The 20,041-nt window shown below is 33.4% G+C and overlaps 1 protein-coding gene across 1 annotated transcript in view; it reads right to left on the bottom strand.

Moving 5' to 3' along the window:
• LOC108361757 (uncharacterized) overlaps positions 1-20,041 on the bottom strand; it is a gene marked incomplete at both ends in the record, with an annotated part of 179,513 nt that overhangs the window by 127,562 nt on the left and 31,910 nt on the right. The window contains one exon of the mRNA XM_017614494.1: positions 9,116-9,208. Coding sequence (XP_017469983.1) covers positions 9,116-9,208 — 93 coding nt within the window. The remainder of the gene's footprint in view (positions 1-9,115; positions 9,209-20,041) is intronic.

The raw sequence follows: 20,041 nt of genomic DNA, 5'->3' as shown, positions 1-20,041 counted from the left end.
TCGCAGTGGCCGTACCTAGAGGTGTTGAAGTAGACGCGACCTTCTTCTGCGACTTTCTACATAGAAGGGTGTTGTGCCTCTGCTGACAGTTGGTGCACGCCCCGGATGGATAGTCCCGGATCAAATGGCCGACCTGAGGCAATTAAAATACAAAGATGCTTGCTTCACTAGCTCCCATCGTTTGCCAGCTTGGAGATTTTGAAATTTTTGTCACTTCGTAATGCGATGGGGATCATTGCAAGACGGGCAGGTTATTACTCGGCCCTGTGCTGCTGCTGGCTGTAATCGTAGATAGATAGGCCTTCACCGCACGCGTTGACGCTCTCGATGAAGAACTCTGAGCTACAGGCGGGGATACCGGCAAGTTAGCTATTCGCCGCTCTACAAAACTCACCAATTCTTCCATTTTAGGTATTTCGTTGGACTTTAAGCTCATGTCCCACTCAGTTCGAGTTAAAACCGGCAGCTTAGGCAATACAGCTATGGCATCCCATTGCTTTAGAGGCACATCCATCACCTCCAGCGAAAAGATGCACGGAAGATGCACCAGAAAGGATGCACGGATTATCATAACGACGCTTTAACATGGCCCAGACCTCCCCATAACCACCGGTGTACAAGCCGCCTATTAGAGGGACGTTTTCTGCCTTCACATATTGGCGCAATTTTCCCAGTTTGTAGGTAGGCTCTAATTCGCGTCTGCTATGAACGAGCGTCTCGAACATGTCCTTAAACGCCAACCAATTCGTCGGCTGTCTGTCAAAGCTGGGATTGAAACTGGATCCAATCGCATGTCCGGTGCAAGGCTGTATACTTGGTTGGGGCTCCTGGTAGGTGGTGACATCTTTCGCTTCAACCTTATGCAAATGTTCTTGAACGTCCTCTCCGTGGAAGCGAGTAAATAGTCATGGTCAGTCATTTCACCTTCTTGTGCGACCGAAACTAGGGCCAGATGATTGTCCATAAAACGCGCGAAGTGCTGTTGCGCGCTGGATAAAAACTGCTCACTTTCGACACAGTATGTGTCAAAGATGTTTAGGTTTGCACTAAACACTCAAAAGAAACACGAATTCGAAGTATAGTTATGTATGTGGTTTATTTGGGTACTTGCAAGGTGAACGTACCAATCACGTCAAAAGATTTACAATAATGACCAATGCTCATATCAAAATTGAGCTTAAGTAGAAAAATAGTGTGTAAGCAAATAACAACAAGGTAGGTAGTAGTTCTTGTATACTATGCAATGGAATGATCGAAGTAATGGTTGCGTGGCGTGACATATGTACTTATGTATGATATGTGCAGCAGGTCACCTGATGCTGGTGATGCCGGATTGTGTGGCTTCAAAACACACTTAATTCAAATGCTTATTTTGGATATTTAACACCTGTAAAACCTCCAATCGTGAAGGGCTTTTATAATACTAATAATAATCTCAACGTTTTACCCTTCTTTCCCGCCGTCCGCACGAGGGGCGCAGTTCGAATGACGTACGGAACCATTATTTTCAATTTTTGCGCCGAGTCACGAAAGGCAGGAGTTTGTTATGAGCTGGAATAGCCACGACCAACGATAGTTTCGATAGTCGATGATCACAACTATTAGTATCGATACTATCGAAAATGTCAACACTATCGATAGTACTATCGAAAGTTTTGATTAAAAAAGTCCAAAAATTAAACATAACAACTTTTATTGAATATGAGATCAGAATTTCTAAAATTTGTCGAAATTTTTGTTAAGGAACAAAAGTTTGTCAACGATTTTTGTTCCTGAATAACGTATGTATGGGTGAAAGCTATCAGTAGTGCTTACAAAACCATCGATGTTTTCGATAGTCAAAAGCCATCAATACTATCGATAGTGCCATCGCTTGTTTTCCAGCTCTAGTTTGTTAAGCGTCGAGATCTAAAACTGTTAAGCTACAGAACTAAATTCATCAGCTGATTTTATGTCTATGTTAGTAATTCCTTTATTGAGTGAGGACAGTATCGCTTTCTTATTGCTAAAAAGCGGTTCTGGTAGATCAGACGTGCTGGAATGAGAGTTAATATTCTGGCATAAGCAATGGAGTGGCTCGTGTAATTCGGAATTACTTTTACAAATTTTCAAAAATAGGGGACAATAAAGTCTTGATACACGAGACGGAACATTAAGGCTAACTTCACCCAGAAGAAACGGACTTGAAATTGAGCCTGTCAGTAATTTAACCATAAAAATTGTACAGAGCAGTCCACTGTGACTGACAAGTGTAGGAAGATTAATAAGTTTTAATCGGCTCGTAAAAGAGGAAAGGTTATATTGAGAATCCCAACGGAAATTCCTTAAATCAAAAAGTAGGACTTTTTTTGAATTGAATTGAACTCGGCCAAAATCGCTTAGGCGATTACAGCGCCAAATAAGAAGAAGAAGAAGAGCATGATTAAAAAAAAAATATAACTTAGCTCATACGGAATACGTTCATAGCCAAAAGTACGAGTAGGCATCGATACTTTAGGTCCGATATGTTCCCTGTATCGATACTTTGATACATGATGCGAATCCATATCGATATGTTTCTCATTCGCCACCGATATTTTTCNGCATGATTAAAAAAAAAATATAACTTAGCTCATACGGAATACGTTCATAGCCAAAAGTACGAGTAGGCATCGATACTTTAGGTCCGATATGTTCCCTGTATCGATACTTTGATACATGATGCGAATCCATATCGATATGTTTCTCATTCGCCACCGATATTTTTCAATCTATAGTTTTAAAACGATATTTTTTGGAATCATGTACCAAGACCCCGGTATCGTATTGAATGCTGAATTCACATTACAAAATTAATGAAGCATATTCATGTTCGAATAACTGGCCACTGTGACTCCGTAGGATCTGGATTTGATCCCTGGTCCAAGCAACATCTAAATTATAAATAGTTTTTTCGAACAGCGGAGCCACCTCTGCAGCCCCTGCCCAAATTTCCGCAAAAAAAACTTCTGAGGCGGCGTACGATTATAGGTCCTTTCATTTGTGTTATAACATTAACATGCACACCACAAATTAGAGGAGGAGCTCGGCCAAACATTTTGCAAAAAGTGTATAGGCGTGTATTCATTAAGTTATTTATAGCCGGCTTTATTTCGACTTTTTTGGCTAATTACCAACTTAAAATTTATTTTTAGCTTCAGGTACAATTAAGTCGTCTTTTAAAAATTACTTTCTAATAATAAAAAGTGTTTTTTTTTACACACATTCATAATTTTGCTTTTAAAAAAAAGTGTACTGAAAAGTACTTATTTTCATAGCATGAAAAAGTCTAAGGTACTGATTTTGCGCCAAAAAAATCTGGCAACCCTAGCAAAAACTGATTTTAAAAACTGCTACTGTGCTTTCGTATTTAGGTTTATGTTAGTAACTTTTTGTGCGAATCAAAGCCAAATCAAATCTAAAGCATAACTTCAGCAATTCGTAAAAATGTTGTGTTACAATTTGTGTTAAAATGCGTTGAAAGAAAGTATGTACATACATAGGCACAGATAAATTTAAAAATATTAGCATGTAGTGTGGTTACATACATAAGTACATTAAAGTGTCCCAGAAAATAAAATTTACTACTTTATAACACATTATCTTTTTTTGTTTCCACAAACAAAAACGATGTATGTATGTAGTATCTTGCTTAAATGCAACTCTGCATGCCAACTCGATAACACTAAATGGAGGATAGGAAGAACGAAGCCGGAAGGTAAAAGAGGCAAGATGAAAAACGCTACGATTCGTACTTAATTAAAATGATCTAACTTCAAAAGTATACTTAAGTCTAATTTAAGTGGCAAATGTATAAACTTTGATGTGCAAATAAATGTGAACTGATTTAAACTGCGTTGTACTATTTCATTTGACAATTGGAATATCTGACGAAACCCACATGTATGTACAAATGGTTTCGGTTAAAGTGTGTGTGTACACATATTTTTTGTAGTCTTCAGAAACGATGATTCTTAAATTCTCTCGAAAAACTATTTAAGACGCAAATTTGCTACACACACTTCGTTTCAAGCCGAACATTCGGGACCTGATTTAATTTTTCAACTGTACTCGAGGATGATTGAATACAAGATTGCTCTGTCCTGGCGGCGATGTCATTTCTTAAGTAAAAGTAAACAAAGCCGAATAGGAGGATTAGAGAAACTGTCTAAGCAATCAATTTTCTTAAAGTTAATTTTTTTGATAGGAAACGTGGTTTAATTGTGTTAAATGGTAAAAATATATGATTTATAAAAAGAATTAAAAACAGAAAATGATAAAAACGGTAATTTTTGTGAAAGTATTAGTGAATTTAAAGTTTCTTGGGCGTTGTTTACTATTAGGCTTAATATCCAGCTCTCAAAAAAAGAAAAACTCCATAAAAAACGCTCAAGAATTACCGAAGAAGTTTTCTTGAGTCAAATTTCCCTAGGGCGGTACGCAGTTCTTAAGAAATTTCCTACGCTTTCTACTATGGGTTTCTACAGCTTTTTGTAAAAATGAGCTCAAGGCAATCCATGTTTTTATTTTCAATATAAGTTTTTATTTTTTTTTATGTCCGTTCCATTATTTCGTGAGGAAGAGTGAGACAGCAGACTGTGAAATATCAGATGTCCAAATTCCTTGGATTCACACAATTAGTTTCTAGCTCTTAAGAAATCGGTAAAAAAATGCCGTTATTTCGTTTATGAGTCCAAGGAATTTTGACATCTGATATTTCACAGCCTGCTGTCTCACCCTTTCTTCACGAAATAATGAAACGTAGGGATGGAAAGTTTTGAAAAATAATCGATTCTCAAATCTTATTTAATCCTTACGATTCTTAGAATCGTATAATCGACGGCGAGATTCGAATTCTTCGATTCTAATCGATTCTTTATTTCAATCATTCTTTCACTTGAAAAATCGATAAGAAGGACCAATTATACAGACATTAATCATAGATAATAATGCTATTATGATGGATCAATTAAAATTATTGTAACAAGAGTTTTAACAATAAGTTTGTGGAAAAATTGCTTCATCTTTTTATATATAAACATAAGTGCACGTTTTTGGAGTTACCTTAACTTGACGGCTAAACGGCTTCACCGAATTCAACAAAATGTATTCGGGCTACAGATGCAGATGGTTTATGTGAAGTTTTCTCAAATTCGGAAAAGGGGACGTGGCACCTCTAATCTTATATATAAAAATAAGTGTGTTAGCTTATAACTTGAGAACGGCTTCAACGAATTTAACCAAATGTATACAGCACATTCGAGCCATCATGCAGATTGTTTGTGTGAGGTTTGCCCAAATTTGGAAAACGGGGTGTGGCACCTATATCTGATATATAAAAATAAGTACACATTTTTGGTGTTAGCTTATAACTTTAAAACGGCATCACCGAATTCAACCAAATTTATACGGCATATTTGGGCTATCATGCCGATGGTTTATGTGGATTTTTCCCGAATTCGAAAAGAAGGGCGTGGAACCTCTATCATACTCATAGAGCAAAATTGGCGGTTTTGGAAAAGGGACCGTGGCACTTACCATCTATGTCTATATATATAAATGTTATGTTCGTTTGTAACAGTCATCAAAACTCGAGAACGACTGAACCGATAATTTGTTTTTGTATTGTTCAGTATAATACCAGGAAAATTTATATCACAAAAAAAATTTAAACTTAATTATATTGATAACTTAAATGAAATATTAAAATTTGGGTATCAAATTAAGGAAATTTAAGAACGATGACTGTAGGAAATGACACAAACGACAATAACGCAAAATTTGCTTTATTTCACTTTTAAATGGGAAATAATACCAAAATCTGACAAATTTTGCCTTATTTCCCATTGTTTATTAATACTATTTATAACAAAAACAGTCTAACAAAATATAGGGAAAGCGTCGTCTTTAATAACTGATCGGCAAATTGGACTAATTCTTACAAATCCGTCCATTTAACTTGTTCACTCAATTCTTAATTTTAAAAGTTGCTCTTATTGCTCAACGAGAAATGTAATATAGCAAATTTGTGTTATTTCACATTCAACTGGGAAATAACACTAATTTTCCTCATTGCCGTTTGTGTTATTTGGGCTTGAACCCAAACGCTGCGGAGTGGAAGCGCNCTGGGAAATAACACTAATTTGCCTCATCGCCGTTTGTGTTATTTGGGCTTGAACCCAAACGCTGCGGAGTGGAAGCGCGCACGGCTTACAACTACACCACAGCGGAAATTGAAAATAGGAGTGCCAATTATCATGGTGCGGAATATTAATCAACCAAAACTCTGCAACGGAACGCGACTTGCAGTTAAGAGATTGATGAAGAACAAAGTGGAAGAAAAGATTTTAACGTGGTCTTTCATCCGCATCCCTCGAATGCCCATGATTCCTACCGATACACCATTTCAGTTTAAAATATTGCAATTCCCAATTCAATTGGCGTTCGCAATCACAGTCAATAAAACTCAAAGTCAATCTTTAGAAAATGTGGTTTAGATTTATAAGGGGATTGCTTCTCACATGGACAACTGTATGTTGCGTGCTCCGGTGTCGGCAAACCAGATGGCCTTGATATCTACGCAGAGAATGGAAAAACGAAAAATATTGTGTATTTGGGTCATTCCATCGAAAAGAGCAAAACGACGTAAATTTAAATATGCCCTAATTATTTCTAGTTCTGTAGTAACCTCTTTTTAAATGACTAAATTTCATTAACCTGTGGGAAAATATTAAAAAACAAATCTAAAGAAGTTGTAATTTTTGTGTATGGAAACTTTTATTTCATTCATAATTACTTTACAGCAATCACAAGGAGATGTTCCACCAGCCACAACTTTTTTAATATTTCTATGAAGATTATGTAAATTTCATTTTTATTGAAAACGAAAACGGATAATTCATATTTTACAACACAAATACATGGTTCGTAAAAATTAATGACCTTATTCATACAAAATAAAGTAGGTTTAAAGAGCTTTATAAAGTGACGCTTTCATACATTTTCCAATTTGTAAACCTTTTTTAAAGCTACTTAATTTTTTATGAATAAGGGAGTAAGTGTTTTGACTAAAATTCATCTTTGAGTGCACAAGGGTAAAATAGAGTTCTGTTCAATGTACTACTAGTCACATTCATTCAAATAATAGTTACATAAAACTAAGAAATCGTTTGATATTTTTGATAAAGCAATTTTATACATTAGTTATCGTTCTATGCTAAAAAATAACTTTCGCTGTGGTATAAGTTCCGACGACATATGTAGCTAAAATTCAGAATGGAGTACATTCTGGAGTAAAATGTCCCACTGGTCACAATGGAATGGCCCATATGCAAGTAGTTAATGCAAAATCAAACTTATATGAAACGTATGCTTTGTTTCGTTAATCATTTGTCATTCATGTAACAGGAATATGCCACAGCAAAGCGTGGCAAGGTACAGATAGTTTGCTATAAAATGTGTGATTGAAACATATTCACGATACTATTTTCCTTTTCATAAATTTATTTCTAGCATCTCTATGAATATGCGCCAACTAGTCATACTTAATATTTATCTTAATCATGCCAGAAATATCACAATTCTAACAACTGACGTGCATTTAAAGATGTATGATGTATTCTCGATCGATCCCGAAAATTTTGAATCGACTCTCTCAAATCGATTATTTCGAGAAGATCTTCGATTCCGGAATGGAATCGGAATCAATTTTCCATCACTAATGGAACGGGCACATATTTCTGTTGTAAACATGGAATTGAGAATTGTCAAAAAATAGCAACATCAAACTAGCGGTACCATTTTGTAATTACCTTGTTGCTAAAAGCTCAGTTAGTGTAGACTTAATATTTTGGCCAACTGGCGGTTAGTCAAAAGTAAACTCATTGTAAGAAACTTAAGAACATGTAGATATTTCTAAGTTACGACCTTACACACATTGATAGCGGTGAGGATCTGTGTTGGTAGGCCCTAAAAATAAATGTATGCAAACTTTTTTACGTATGATTTTTTTGTGGCAATATAGGCGTCGAACTGTCAAACAGCTAAAAGTATTTTCCGCACTTTGCTCAAGATGAGGTGATGAGTTATCACGGACAAATTTCATACGGAAAGTTAAATAAAGTTAAACTAGCCGAGCTTTGAAATTGCTTGATTTTCGAAAACAGCAAAATTGCACAATAAATAAATACGGGTTTTATATACTCAAACTGTATGCAATAGCTACCGCTATTCTTTATCTTTTTTCTCGATTATATTGTGAAATTCTAACATCCGAACCCAGAAAGCTCATTAAATTATTTCGAATGATACGTTAACTATTAATTTTAATTGTATTAATTAGTTAAAGAGTTAAGGAAAAATTTAAGGACCCCCCAAATTCTGCCCTTTTTATATATGTAGCATCATTTGCTTTTATTCATTAAGACAATTATTTGATTTTTATTATTTTGTTTTCTTCTAGCCAATAAATAAAAATTAATTTTGTTTTTCTAGTGATGTTAAAAAATCATATGTATCACAGGAATCATTTTGGTCTTATTAATTAATGGGCTTCGGCCAGAAACTCTGGTATTAAATGTTTGCAAAACCGGCTTTGAAAAAACCGAGTTCCCAATTTTCAATTTGAGAAAACCACAAGCACAATGCAATTAGTAACAATAACCACCTGGTCTGCAGCCAATTAAAATGAGCGGTGTTGTTTTCATCAACGGTATCATTGTGACATCGCTCGACGTTATGCGTGTTTTATCAGTTGGACCCATTCACAGAACGGACGGAGATGTACTTATTCTGACAACTCCAATAGTCATGCGATGAGTTTTGTCATTTGTGTGGAAATGAGGCTGTTAGTACAAGGTCTTCACTTAAACTTCAAATACAAGTCAGCGCGGGTTATCGTCAGAATACAACAATTAAACTTTATATGCAATATATTCACATACGTGCATACGTTATTTATGCTAAAAGAAATATATATATATATAACGGCATATTTATCGAATTTTACAAATAGCCTATCTTCTAATGGGACACTCTAATGTACATTTCTAGATAATGCATGATTAAAATAACATTCATATCACATTTAAAACGTTACCTTTAATAAAAACTGGTAATCATTTATTCGTTGAATTGGCAATTTTAAGTGTTCGCTCAAAGTTTTGTCGTCTCCAGTTAAACTAGATATTTGCTGAAAGTAAAAATACAAACTGATGTTAGGACTTAAAAAAAATGACTTCGTTGCTATGAGTGATGAAGTTTTTCTTACAATTTTAGTTCGTATGATACCGCTTATAGCTACAATTGTATATGTATTAGGCATGTTAGTTTTTTTAGATTTTTTCGATGCCGGGATGTTCGGGATCTCGTTTATACAATCCAGGGATTAGTCGCGGGATTTAGATATTCATAATTTTTCAAAAACTTAACACAACAAAATTGCATCAATATTGTTTGAGAAGATTTTCTGCGCTATAATAAAAAAATGGGTTTGAAACCTACTTTCTTATTTAAAGTGAAAATTTCTCATTACTAACAAAACAAAATACAGTGAATAAATTTATACGCATTTAATAATACTTAAACTTGTACGTATCTGATAAAGTAACTGAAGATATGTCGAATAAAGCTCGATGCAAAAAAACTCAAGTCAACAAATGTATTTGTGGTTGAAATAAGCTCATAATACTAGTGGCAGAAAAAAAACGCCTTATTTCAAACAGTTTTGTTTATATTACTTTTTTTATTTAATATTTACAATTTTTTTATAAAAGTCTACCTTATTTTACATAGAATCAAAATTTGCTCAAAAATTATAAAAATTCAAAAAATATTTACCAAAATTTCAAAATATTTATTCAGAGTTTTTAGAAAAATTTAAGGTATGCAGCTTTATAGCCTATTAAATTATAACAGGATAAGGTGCACGTTTCAAGAAGCTACAAAGTACCGTTGATTTTTTGGATTTTTTTTACGATGCTGGGCATTTTCTTCCACATAAAAGAATTTTCGAACATACTTTTATGGAAGGAAATGCGTGACACCCCCCGCAAAAATGTTAGAAAAATTCAAGAGCGTTTTTACCCACTTGAAACCACCACTTTATCCTCCCGTAATTTAGTGTGCTATAAAATGTGTACCTAAAGTTTTTCTAAAAAATCTGAGTAAAAGGCGTGAAACAGGTTGAAATAAAAATATTTCAAAACAAACGAAGCAATCAATATACTCACGAAACTATGGGTTATATATAGTAAAATGTCGGCTTTAGTTTCAGGATTTTTCTCAATTTATTTTTTTGTTATTTATGGCCTTATAACAATTATATTCCACAATTTTATTTTCATGAAAACTATGGTGGAAAAACAATGATAACACAGGCCTACAAAATTTAAAAAAAGTTCAGACCCTGGGACTAGCTTATACTTTTCAAGAATTCAAGAATAGCTCTCTTTTTTAGAAAATTTAATAAACCATTTGAAGGTAAAATATTTCCCTCTTGATAATGCTATTTAACTCAACGAGATATCTTGTTTTAAACCTGAGATATTGTCCATTGAAGTTTATGAGGTTTGCGACATTACTTCTTTGCACAAATGCTTGAAAGATACAACACGAAAAGAAACAGATGTGTGGTATACGTTTAGGCGTCTTTATTTACATAATGAATGCATGTGTATATTATCATGTACATTAGGGCGGGTCAATTTGTATGGATCGATTTTTTTCGTCATTGTTCCATATTCGGATTCTTCATAAAATTCTAAGAAAAAAATTCCTCCAGACCATAGTCCTAAAGTCAATTACGAGCCTGCGCATTTTTAAAAGAAGATATCTTATATATAAAAATGAATTGCTGTCCGTTAGCCTCGCTAAGACTCGAAAACGGTTTGACCGATTTGAATATTTTTATTTTTTTGGTTTGTTTTTTATAATATCCGGATGGTTAAAACCAGAAAAAAGTAGAGAGCTGCCACCTGTTTAAAAATTTCAGTATAAGTAAATTAATGACATAAATTAGATATTGCAATATGGGTGTAAAAAGAAAGAGGTAATTACGGCTTACAAGCGAAAATATTTTTGAGGGGGGCTGCCACCTGTTTCAAAATTTAATTAAATTAAGTTGGTAAGATAAATATTGCAATAAGGGTATCAAATTAAAAAGGTTTAAGAAGGCTTACTACTGAAAATATTTTTGAGTCGAGTTGCCACCAATTTCGAAAATTTAATTCAATTAAGTCAATAAGATGAAGTATGTATGTATAGGTGTCAAACGAAAAGTATTTGAAAAATTATTGATTAAGAAATATTTTCTATAGGCCTGCCACCTACCTGAGCGGTAAAAACTAAAAGCCATACTCGCAAATATTATTCAAAGCTTTTGAGGCTCGCATCAATGTGGAATACTGTAACTCCATTAAGTTAGTGTTTATTGATGGCAAACAAAGTACTATCCTGTTTGGCAATGATATCACTCCGTAGAACAATGCACTTAGCCTCTTAATAAAAAGAGAACAAAAGCCGAAGTATTAGCCGAAGCAGTTCATACAAATGTCCCACAATTGAACTAACAAAAAAATATGGCCTATGACTCTTTTATAGAAGCTGTTTACACTGGAGTAAATTTTAAACAAAAAACAAAACCGACTTCAATTCTCATATACGTTTAAGAGTACCGTTATTTTCTTCGTGGCCCAATTATCGGATCTACACTCAATTAGTAGGAGACTACCTCTGAGGAACCACCTTTCCTTTAAAAAAGAATTATAGAAAACGGATAACGTAGTCCAAAGTTATGCGGTAACTTGCATAAAAAAGTATTCCGACGAATTAATAAAATATCCAGATTAATATTTAATAAAGTGTTAGGATATATTTTTTTTAATACAAACCTGTGCTTGGGAGTTTATTGATACGAAAAATTTCTGATATCTATTTAAAGAACCGCAAGATTGTACTACAAAGCATATTACATATTTTTACTGTTGTAACGGGAGAAGTTACTGTATGTATTTTTTATATGTACAGTGTCGAACAAAAGTTTTGGCACAGCGAATTTCCGCATTACATATATGCAAAGCTTTTAATTTATTTCCGATAATTTTTTATAAAAACATAGTTCATACTACACCAAAACACACAAAAATCAAATGTGTAAACTTTGTGCAAAACTCAGGAAAATTCAATAAATCTGCATACAAATTTGCAATTTTATATTCAGATTTTCAAGCAACTTCAAACTTGCACTTTGATAAACTAAAATGAAGGGATTATTAAACTGCATACTGCACACTGTGCCAATACTTTTCGCCGTTACTGTAAGTAAATAAAACTTTAACTTTAAAAAACCAAAAAAAAATAATTAAATTTTACAATATATCAAAATTATTTTTCGAATCATACATTTTTTTATGTATGTATGTATTTATATATTTTTTTGGTTTTAGAACCTTTTTGCTTTCAACTCGAGGTATCCTTTTTCTACTTTCTATTCTCATAGCCATAACTCCCTCTCTATTTTTATCAATCAATCAATCAATTTTATAGTTTTTTTTTCGGCATTTTTCCTAATTACAAGTAGAGCTTTATAAAACTTTTATAACACTAAATGTTTATAAGCTTAGGATTTTGTGTTATCCGAGCAGGCTTATTAATTTAACCAGAGAAAATATTTTGTTTATTAAGTTTACCCAGTTACCCATTTTAAACTGCTACCTGTACTGTATCAGCGGTTAAAACTTGTTAAAGTCGTATTTAAAATTTTCGGTATATATGTATATGAAAGAATACACACATGCGACGACTCTAGCCATTGTGTGCCTCTCCTTTAAATTATAGTTACTCTTTTCTTATTGTATTGAAAAAATAACGTCCGTAACACTTTAGTAAATATTAATCCGTATATTAACTTAAGTAGTATATATTAAAGAATAGAAGATGACCCGGTGAACTTCATATCATCTATAATTTATTTGAATTTCACCTTGATCAATTATAACAAATCTTCAAAATGTAATACAATGAGATCACTAATACTGCCTGCTGTTATAGCTGATAAAAGATTCCACACCTATGAGATGTGCCACGCCCCTTTTTACAAACTCATTTATATGCATATATCTTTCCATAAGCACCTACCATAGGTAACTGTGCATTTAAAATTTCGAGTTCATGTGACTATAATTCCGAAGTTAGAGCTGACTAAAAATTTTCGCTATGGGAGGTATCCCCCATCCCCTTCCCGCCTCTCCTTGGCGAGTTCCAATTTTTTTACCCTATTCAGGAGACATGGAAATATTTGGCAAAATTTTATTCGATTCTTTCCATCCGTTTAGGCTGCAACCTGGCACATACATACATACATACTTCCACAAATATATAGTAGATTTGCATTGAAGCGCCATCTTGCGGTTCTTTAAATAAAAAATAGATATCAGAAATGAGTTTTTCATATCACAAAACTCCGGAGCACAACTCTTTATTACAAAATCAAAACATTCCTAACACTTTATTAAATATTAATCTGATTATGGACTTAGTATTAATTAAAGATATTTTGTTTTAAAATTGCGCAGGCTCGAAATTGATTTTAGAGCTATGGTCTAAAGGGCTTTTTTTCTTTGAATTTCATGTAGAATCCGAATCTGATAGGAACGATGTCGAAAAAAAAATTAACCCGCCCTAATGTACATATATTATATATCATGTATATCATATATATATCATGTATATTATATATATAATATCATTTAAAATTCCGAGAGAATTTCTCATGCATTCATTTCTTCGTTAAATTCTTAAACGAAATAAGTTTTCTCTGTGCCCGCGCACTTATACACATACATTCATACATACGCCTAAACGTATACCACAAATCTGTTTCTTTTCATGTTGTGTTTATTAAATTTTCTAAAAAAACGATATATTCTTGATGAAAATACATGACGAATATAGCAAAAAGTCGGGGTTTTCGCATGTTTAGGCTCAAATATCTCGAAAACCTGAGCCAATCGGGCAAAACTGATTCTGGATTCAGATTCAGCGCATCAAAAACCTTTGAAAAATTTCGGCCTGTGTTATAGTTGGTGTTTAGCTGGTAAGTACAGTTTCGGAAACTTTCATCTTCAACTATAGACAATGGTTGCAAATCTACACAGATCATATTAACTAGTTCTCTGTTCGCATTCCTTGAATTCACCTGTACAACCTTTTTTGATAAAAATGTCATCTGTAACGGTCTTCTACGACTTTGAGCACCTTCACCTTGATCTCGGTCCCCATTTTCATTATCCATCCTTGCTTCTAGTGATTGACTGCTAGATGTAACCGACTCTAAATCCGAATTATTGTCTTGGGTTTGATCCTTTTTACGCGTTTTTTCTAAATATGTTAAATATATTAGAGAATGCACTTTTCTAAAATGCTTCCACAAATTTGTTGTATTTCCAAAATTAGCAAAAGTTTTTTTACATTCTTTGCACTCCACTTTCTTATTTTCAAGTTTATTATAAAAGTTCGTATAAATGGGATCCAACCAATTACACGACACTTTCAGAGACCTTTGCAGCTGCGCCGATATGATGCCATCGGTCTCCGGCGACTTTAATGGTTTAAACGAATTTATCGCCCAGGCCATGTGACGATCGTCCAGAAGATCGGAGAAATACAGGACCTTTAGTACAAAATATCACAAAGAAGTGCATTTGACTGTACTTCGAAGTACGAAGTACAAGAACGAAAAAAGAAGTACTGTACTTCCGAAAGAAGTACGGTTGATCACATTAAGCATAGTGCATAGACAGCATAAATAGCATGATTGTTGTTGTTTCATGTGTTCANTTTCCGAAAGAAGTACGGTTGATCACATTAAGCTTAGTGCATAGACAGCATAAATAGCATGATTGTTGTTGTTTCATGTGTTCAAACAACAACAAAATCAGCCAATCATGCTATTTATACTATCTATGGAGTATGCACCGGATCGTGAATACCCCTATTGATTTTAAATTTTTATATCCAAGCAGAAATGCAATTGAAATTACGTGTTAATGAAAACCAATTTTTTTTTATGTTATTATTTGTTAACATTTCTTTAGTCCAAGAAATGGTCAAGAAACATTTATTGAGCCAATTTTCTTAAGCAGTACGACGTTCTTAAGAAATTTGCTACGCATTCTACTATGGTTTGCTAAAGTTTGTTTTTGAAGATTACAAGGCACCCTTGTTTTCAACAGAAATATATGCCCGTTCCATTATTTCGTTAAGAAAAAGAATTTGCTTAGGTTTTATGCATACGGCCCATTGTGTTATTTTTTTCTGGTGAACTGATAAAATCAAGTTTTTCTGAAAGTCTAATTGTACACTGACGGAAAAATATATTCAAATCAGATAGAAACGTAATTGATCTTACCATAAACGTCAACGAAAGTACTGTATATTGGTAAATATTCAATTCAATTATGCGCATATTAAAATGACCGCGTTCGTTCTGAAAAAGCATCCGTGAAGTGAATAATCAAGACAAAAACTAAAAAAAATGTTCAATTTGCGTGCTGCCTGCAATGGAATTCGAACCCTGACCATCTCTGGATATCAACAAATTGTGGCAAGCATCTTTGCGCACTCAGCTACAGCCAGACATATAAAAGTGGTTTCAAATGTTGAATTTCCATCAAAACCACAACCCGCGATTTGTACGGATAAACATGTAGTATGTATGCATGTGTGCGTTTTCACCGCTCTACATGCTGGGGATACGTATACGCGTGCACTATGTATGTACATATGTGTGTGTTGTGACCAGTGTTGCCGCGCCGTCTCAAGAAAATGTATCACTGACCAAGCAAAAAATGTATCCAAATGTAAGTTCTTTTTTACGTATACATCTCATAGTTTGAAAGAAAACCAAAAATGTTAAAGAAAAAGGCATAATTTAACACATCCTAAGGACTTGGAATACACGTACAGAGAAACCCACTTAAGTACCTAACCCGCTTAAGTAACCAACATTTTTGGGCACCGTGAATTTTTCAATGCAATCTCAAGAAAATCCCTCTCTTAAGTACATCCCCGCTTACTTACCCAACCCGCCTAAGTACCTAAGCTTTTCGTACCCCATTTATCATTTTACTTATAATTTTCCCCTTTTAAGTGCTCTTTAAAAATTTCTTTAAATATTTACATATTTTGAAATTCAGTGGCAGCGCTACACAATCGATATCAATTGCCACCGTCAGTGTAAAAACATGGAAGTTTCAAGTGGCTAAAAATTACCGTTGCTTTTTTAGAATTTCTTTTGTCCCATTGCTTCCATATAACGACTAAACACAATTTATTTTTACATGGAGAAAACCGCAACACCTTCGGGGGGAAAAAGTCTAAAACATTAACGGTCATTTTTAAGCACTTGATACTTGAATGGGGTATAAACACTTCTGAAAAAAGTTTGAAATTTTGATGAAAACTTGATGAATTTTAAGTGTTTTACAAAATTTTAAGCTTAGGTTGAAATAGTATTTGTTAGGGAATGAACTGTATTTTAATTGATCTTAAAAATTAATTTAATCTTAAAAATTAATAAATAAACATAAGCGCAAAACAATATCATTTTGAATTTGGTCCAAAATGATATGTTCAACAGTTATGTATGTAATAATATGTATAATCAATGACTTTTTAAAGAATTGAATTATTAAAAAAATTACATAACATTGCTTCATCTATTTTTTTAATCAAAAATTATTTATTTGTTTAAATAATGCTACGATCTTCGTTTCAAACTACGTTTACTTCATTAAATGTTAATTTTTTATTCAAGGATTTATTTATGTAAGTTAACAAGAAGATGTATGTAACTAAATCAGTATGTTCGCTTAAGTACCCGCATTGAGGTACTTAAGCGGGTTCTTTTAAGTACCCAACCCGCCTAAGTACCTCAAAAAGCAGAAATTTTTCGTGAGGTACTTCAGCGGGTTTTACAGTATATATATTTTTATTTTTCATAAAATCAAACATTTGCAATTTCAATTTATATATTAAATTTTTTGTCCATAAGTATTTTGAAAAGTAAGTATAATAAATAAAGATATTCAGGACTTGATTTTGAACTTAAGATCTTTAAAATATACCCATAAATACACACATAAAATGTTTAAAATTGCAAAAATTTTCAAACTAAAAATACATTTCCTACTAATAATAAACATTAGGGGCTCACATTTATTATATTTTAAACTTTTAAAGTGTAATTTTGCTCTTCGCGACAAATGTGGTATGTAAAAGTAAACAGGCAATGTTTAAGTTTATTACACGCTGTTCAAAATTGCACACATTAAAAGAAAAAACTGATTACCTCTCTTAATATGCGCATATAAACAAATTTTTTTTAGAGTGTATTTAAAGTCTTTTCAGTAAAATTCATACAAATTTCCTTAAATAAATCAAGTTTATTTTTTTTAAGTGTATTTTTAACTACATTGAGATCTTCTTTCTTTTTAAATTAATAAATGAAAATATGTGATATGAAAGAGATTACTACAGAAAGAGTATATATTTACTTTATATATATATTAAGGTTTTGATTAAAGCATCCTTTTTAGCTAATTAAAACAATTGCGCTTATACCTGTTTTGGTGAGATCTCTTCATATGTTCATTGCCTCGTTCACAAAAAGTAAAATGCTTTAATTTCACACATGAGTAGCGATTTTTAATACATTTAGAAAACGTAATGCTTTCTACCAATACATATAAAATGTTGGTCAATTTAAAAAGTATCCACATTTATACTGATCGGAAGAAATAAGTATCTCGCAAAAATTCGTATAAAAATGTATCCAATTGGATCTGTTTAGACCCAAACGGCATCCCTGGTTGTGACCGCTCTGCATGCTTGGGATGCGTATTTACACATGCACTACTCAGATGGGAACAATCAAACACGTGCGTAGTAAATTTTTGTATGAAAATATTATTTTTAAAAACGAAATTTTCAAACGGTAATCAAATATAAAGTATTCATTTTTACTATGCATTATTTCCTTCAGTGTATACAGAAAAGTAATTTCACAGTTTTCCCAGGTTGCCGATTTTAAGTCCTTTTTAATTCGAAATTGGTGGTCGCAGTGCAGTATTTAAAACCATTAAAAGTGATTAAAATGTAAATATTTATACATGCAAAAGGCCTTTTTGCAGACTTGGGGTCCGAAGAATCTGAGTTTGCAATTTATTTTTAGAAAAACCGCCGTTATGGTGCGCTTTAATGTAAAAACCATGGAAGGAACATGAGGGAAAAATGCTAACAATGTTTTTAAACAATTGCGCTGTTCAGGATTTGTGCATATACTCTTGCGTTTGCATATTCGTTGCATTTGTAAATTCACAACAATAAAATGCACACGGTTGCCATGGCAGCAAGCATAAACTTTGCAAATACAATTCCAATTGCAAATCCCGGACCATTTCATATTTATTTGCACCAAAGTGCACACAGCAGCCGCGACCTTTTTGGTAAAAATAAACGTTTTTTGGTAAAAATAAACTGTAGATTCAGACTCCCCGTGCCCGAATAACCTCATAAAGGTATTTTGATGGTAAAAATATTTGCATTTTAATCACTTTTAATTATTTTAAATCTTGCTCTGCGACTACCAACTTTAAACTGAAAAAACGCGCTAAAAATAGCCAACATAGGAAAACTGACAAGTCAGTATACAATGCACACTTTCAGAAAAACTACATCGATTCCCCAACCGACTACCGAAAAGTGAAATTCAATGGATTAACAAATACACAGCTTTACGAAAAAAAATTATGCATATTAAACCAAACCTATTTATCCCTATGTTATTCGACACGCTGATTGTAAACCTGAAAATTCATATATATTGGATTTTTTGAATCGCTGAACCCGAATCCGAGGTCCGTTAACCTACATAATGTCGGCTTCGAGGTCATTTGAGGGTCAAATAGGACAAAAAATTTATTCAATAAAAATAAAAATAAAACATATTTTTTTGTTGTCGCTGAAACCGAATATGGGGGTCCCTTAATTCCTCAAGGTCATCTTGAGGTCATGCAAAGATTACCCCAAGATCAAATTCAGAAGAATTTTATTAAATTTTTAGGTTTATTCAATGATTTTTTCCGTACTTGACCTTCAAATGACCACGATCCTGATGTGATGGAGGCTAACGGACCTCGGATTCGCATTCAGAATGTGGAATAACATAGGTATATATAGGTTTGGCTTAATATGCATATACTGTTTTTTTTTGTAAACCTGTGTTTTAATATATGTGTATGATATATATCTTATATGTATATAAAAATAAGTGCACGTTTTTGGTGTGACCTCATAACTTGAGAACGGCTTCACCGAATTCAACCAAATTTCTGTGGCATATTCAGGCTATCATGCAGATGGTTTATGTGAAGTTTGCCCGAATTCGTAAAAGGGGGTGTGGCACCTCCCATACTAACTAAAATTTGTATGTTGTATATCTCTTGAAATATTTGTGGTAGAGTACTGGAAGTTGGTATAGAGGTATATCAAATAATTCCATACTCATGGAGAAAAAAGGGCGGTATTGGAAAAGAGGGCGTGGCACTTCCCATCTTATATATAAACAAGTAAGAAAGTCTAAGTTCGGGCGGGGCCGAACATTAAATACCCGGCGCAAGTATTACATATATGGCTTTTCACCTTTCCGAAAGCTACCGCTACATGGTAAGCCGGGGTGTATCAATTTTGAATAAATTAGCGTCCTTAAATTTCGAAATATTGACGTTTCAAGCATTTTTAAAATTTACCGTTATATGAAAAGCCGTAATTTTAGTCCGATTTCAATAATTTTGAATGTTTTGCTTTTATGTGGCAAGCACAATAACCATACCGAGTTTGGTACAAATTGGTGGAACGGTTACCGAGATACATATATGTGATCATAAGTGGGCGGTGCCACGCCCATTTTCCAAAATGTTATGATAAGCGTATTTCCTGGTAAAGAATTGTTGCAAGCATCAATTTT

This window comes from Rhagoletis zephyria, unplaced genomic scaffold, assembly GCF_001687245.7.
Source record: "Rhagoletis zephyria isolate East Lansing unplaced genomic scaffold, Rhagoletis_zephyria_1.1 Rzeph_scaffold_00838, whole genome shotgun sequence".
Taxonomy (NCBI): Eukaryota; Metazoa; Arthropoda; class Insecta; order Diptera; family Tephritidae; genus Rhagoletis; species Rhagoletis zephyria.
The sequence above is the reverse complement of the archived record's forward strand: the minus strand, read 5'-3'. Positions and strand labels throughout refer to the sequence as shown.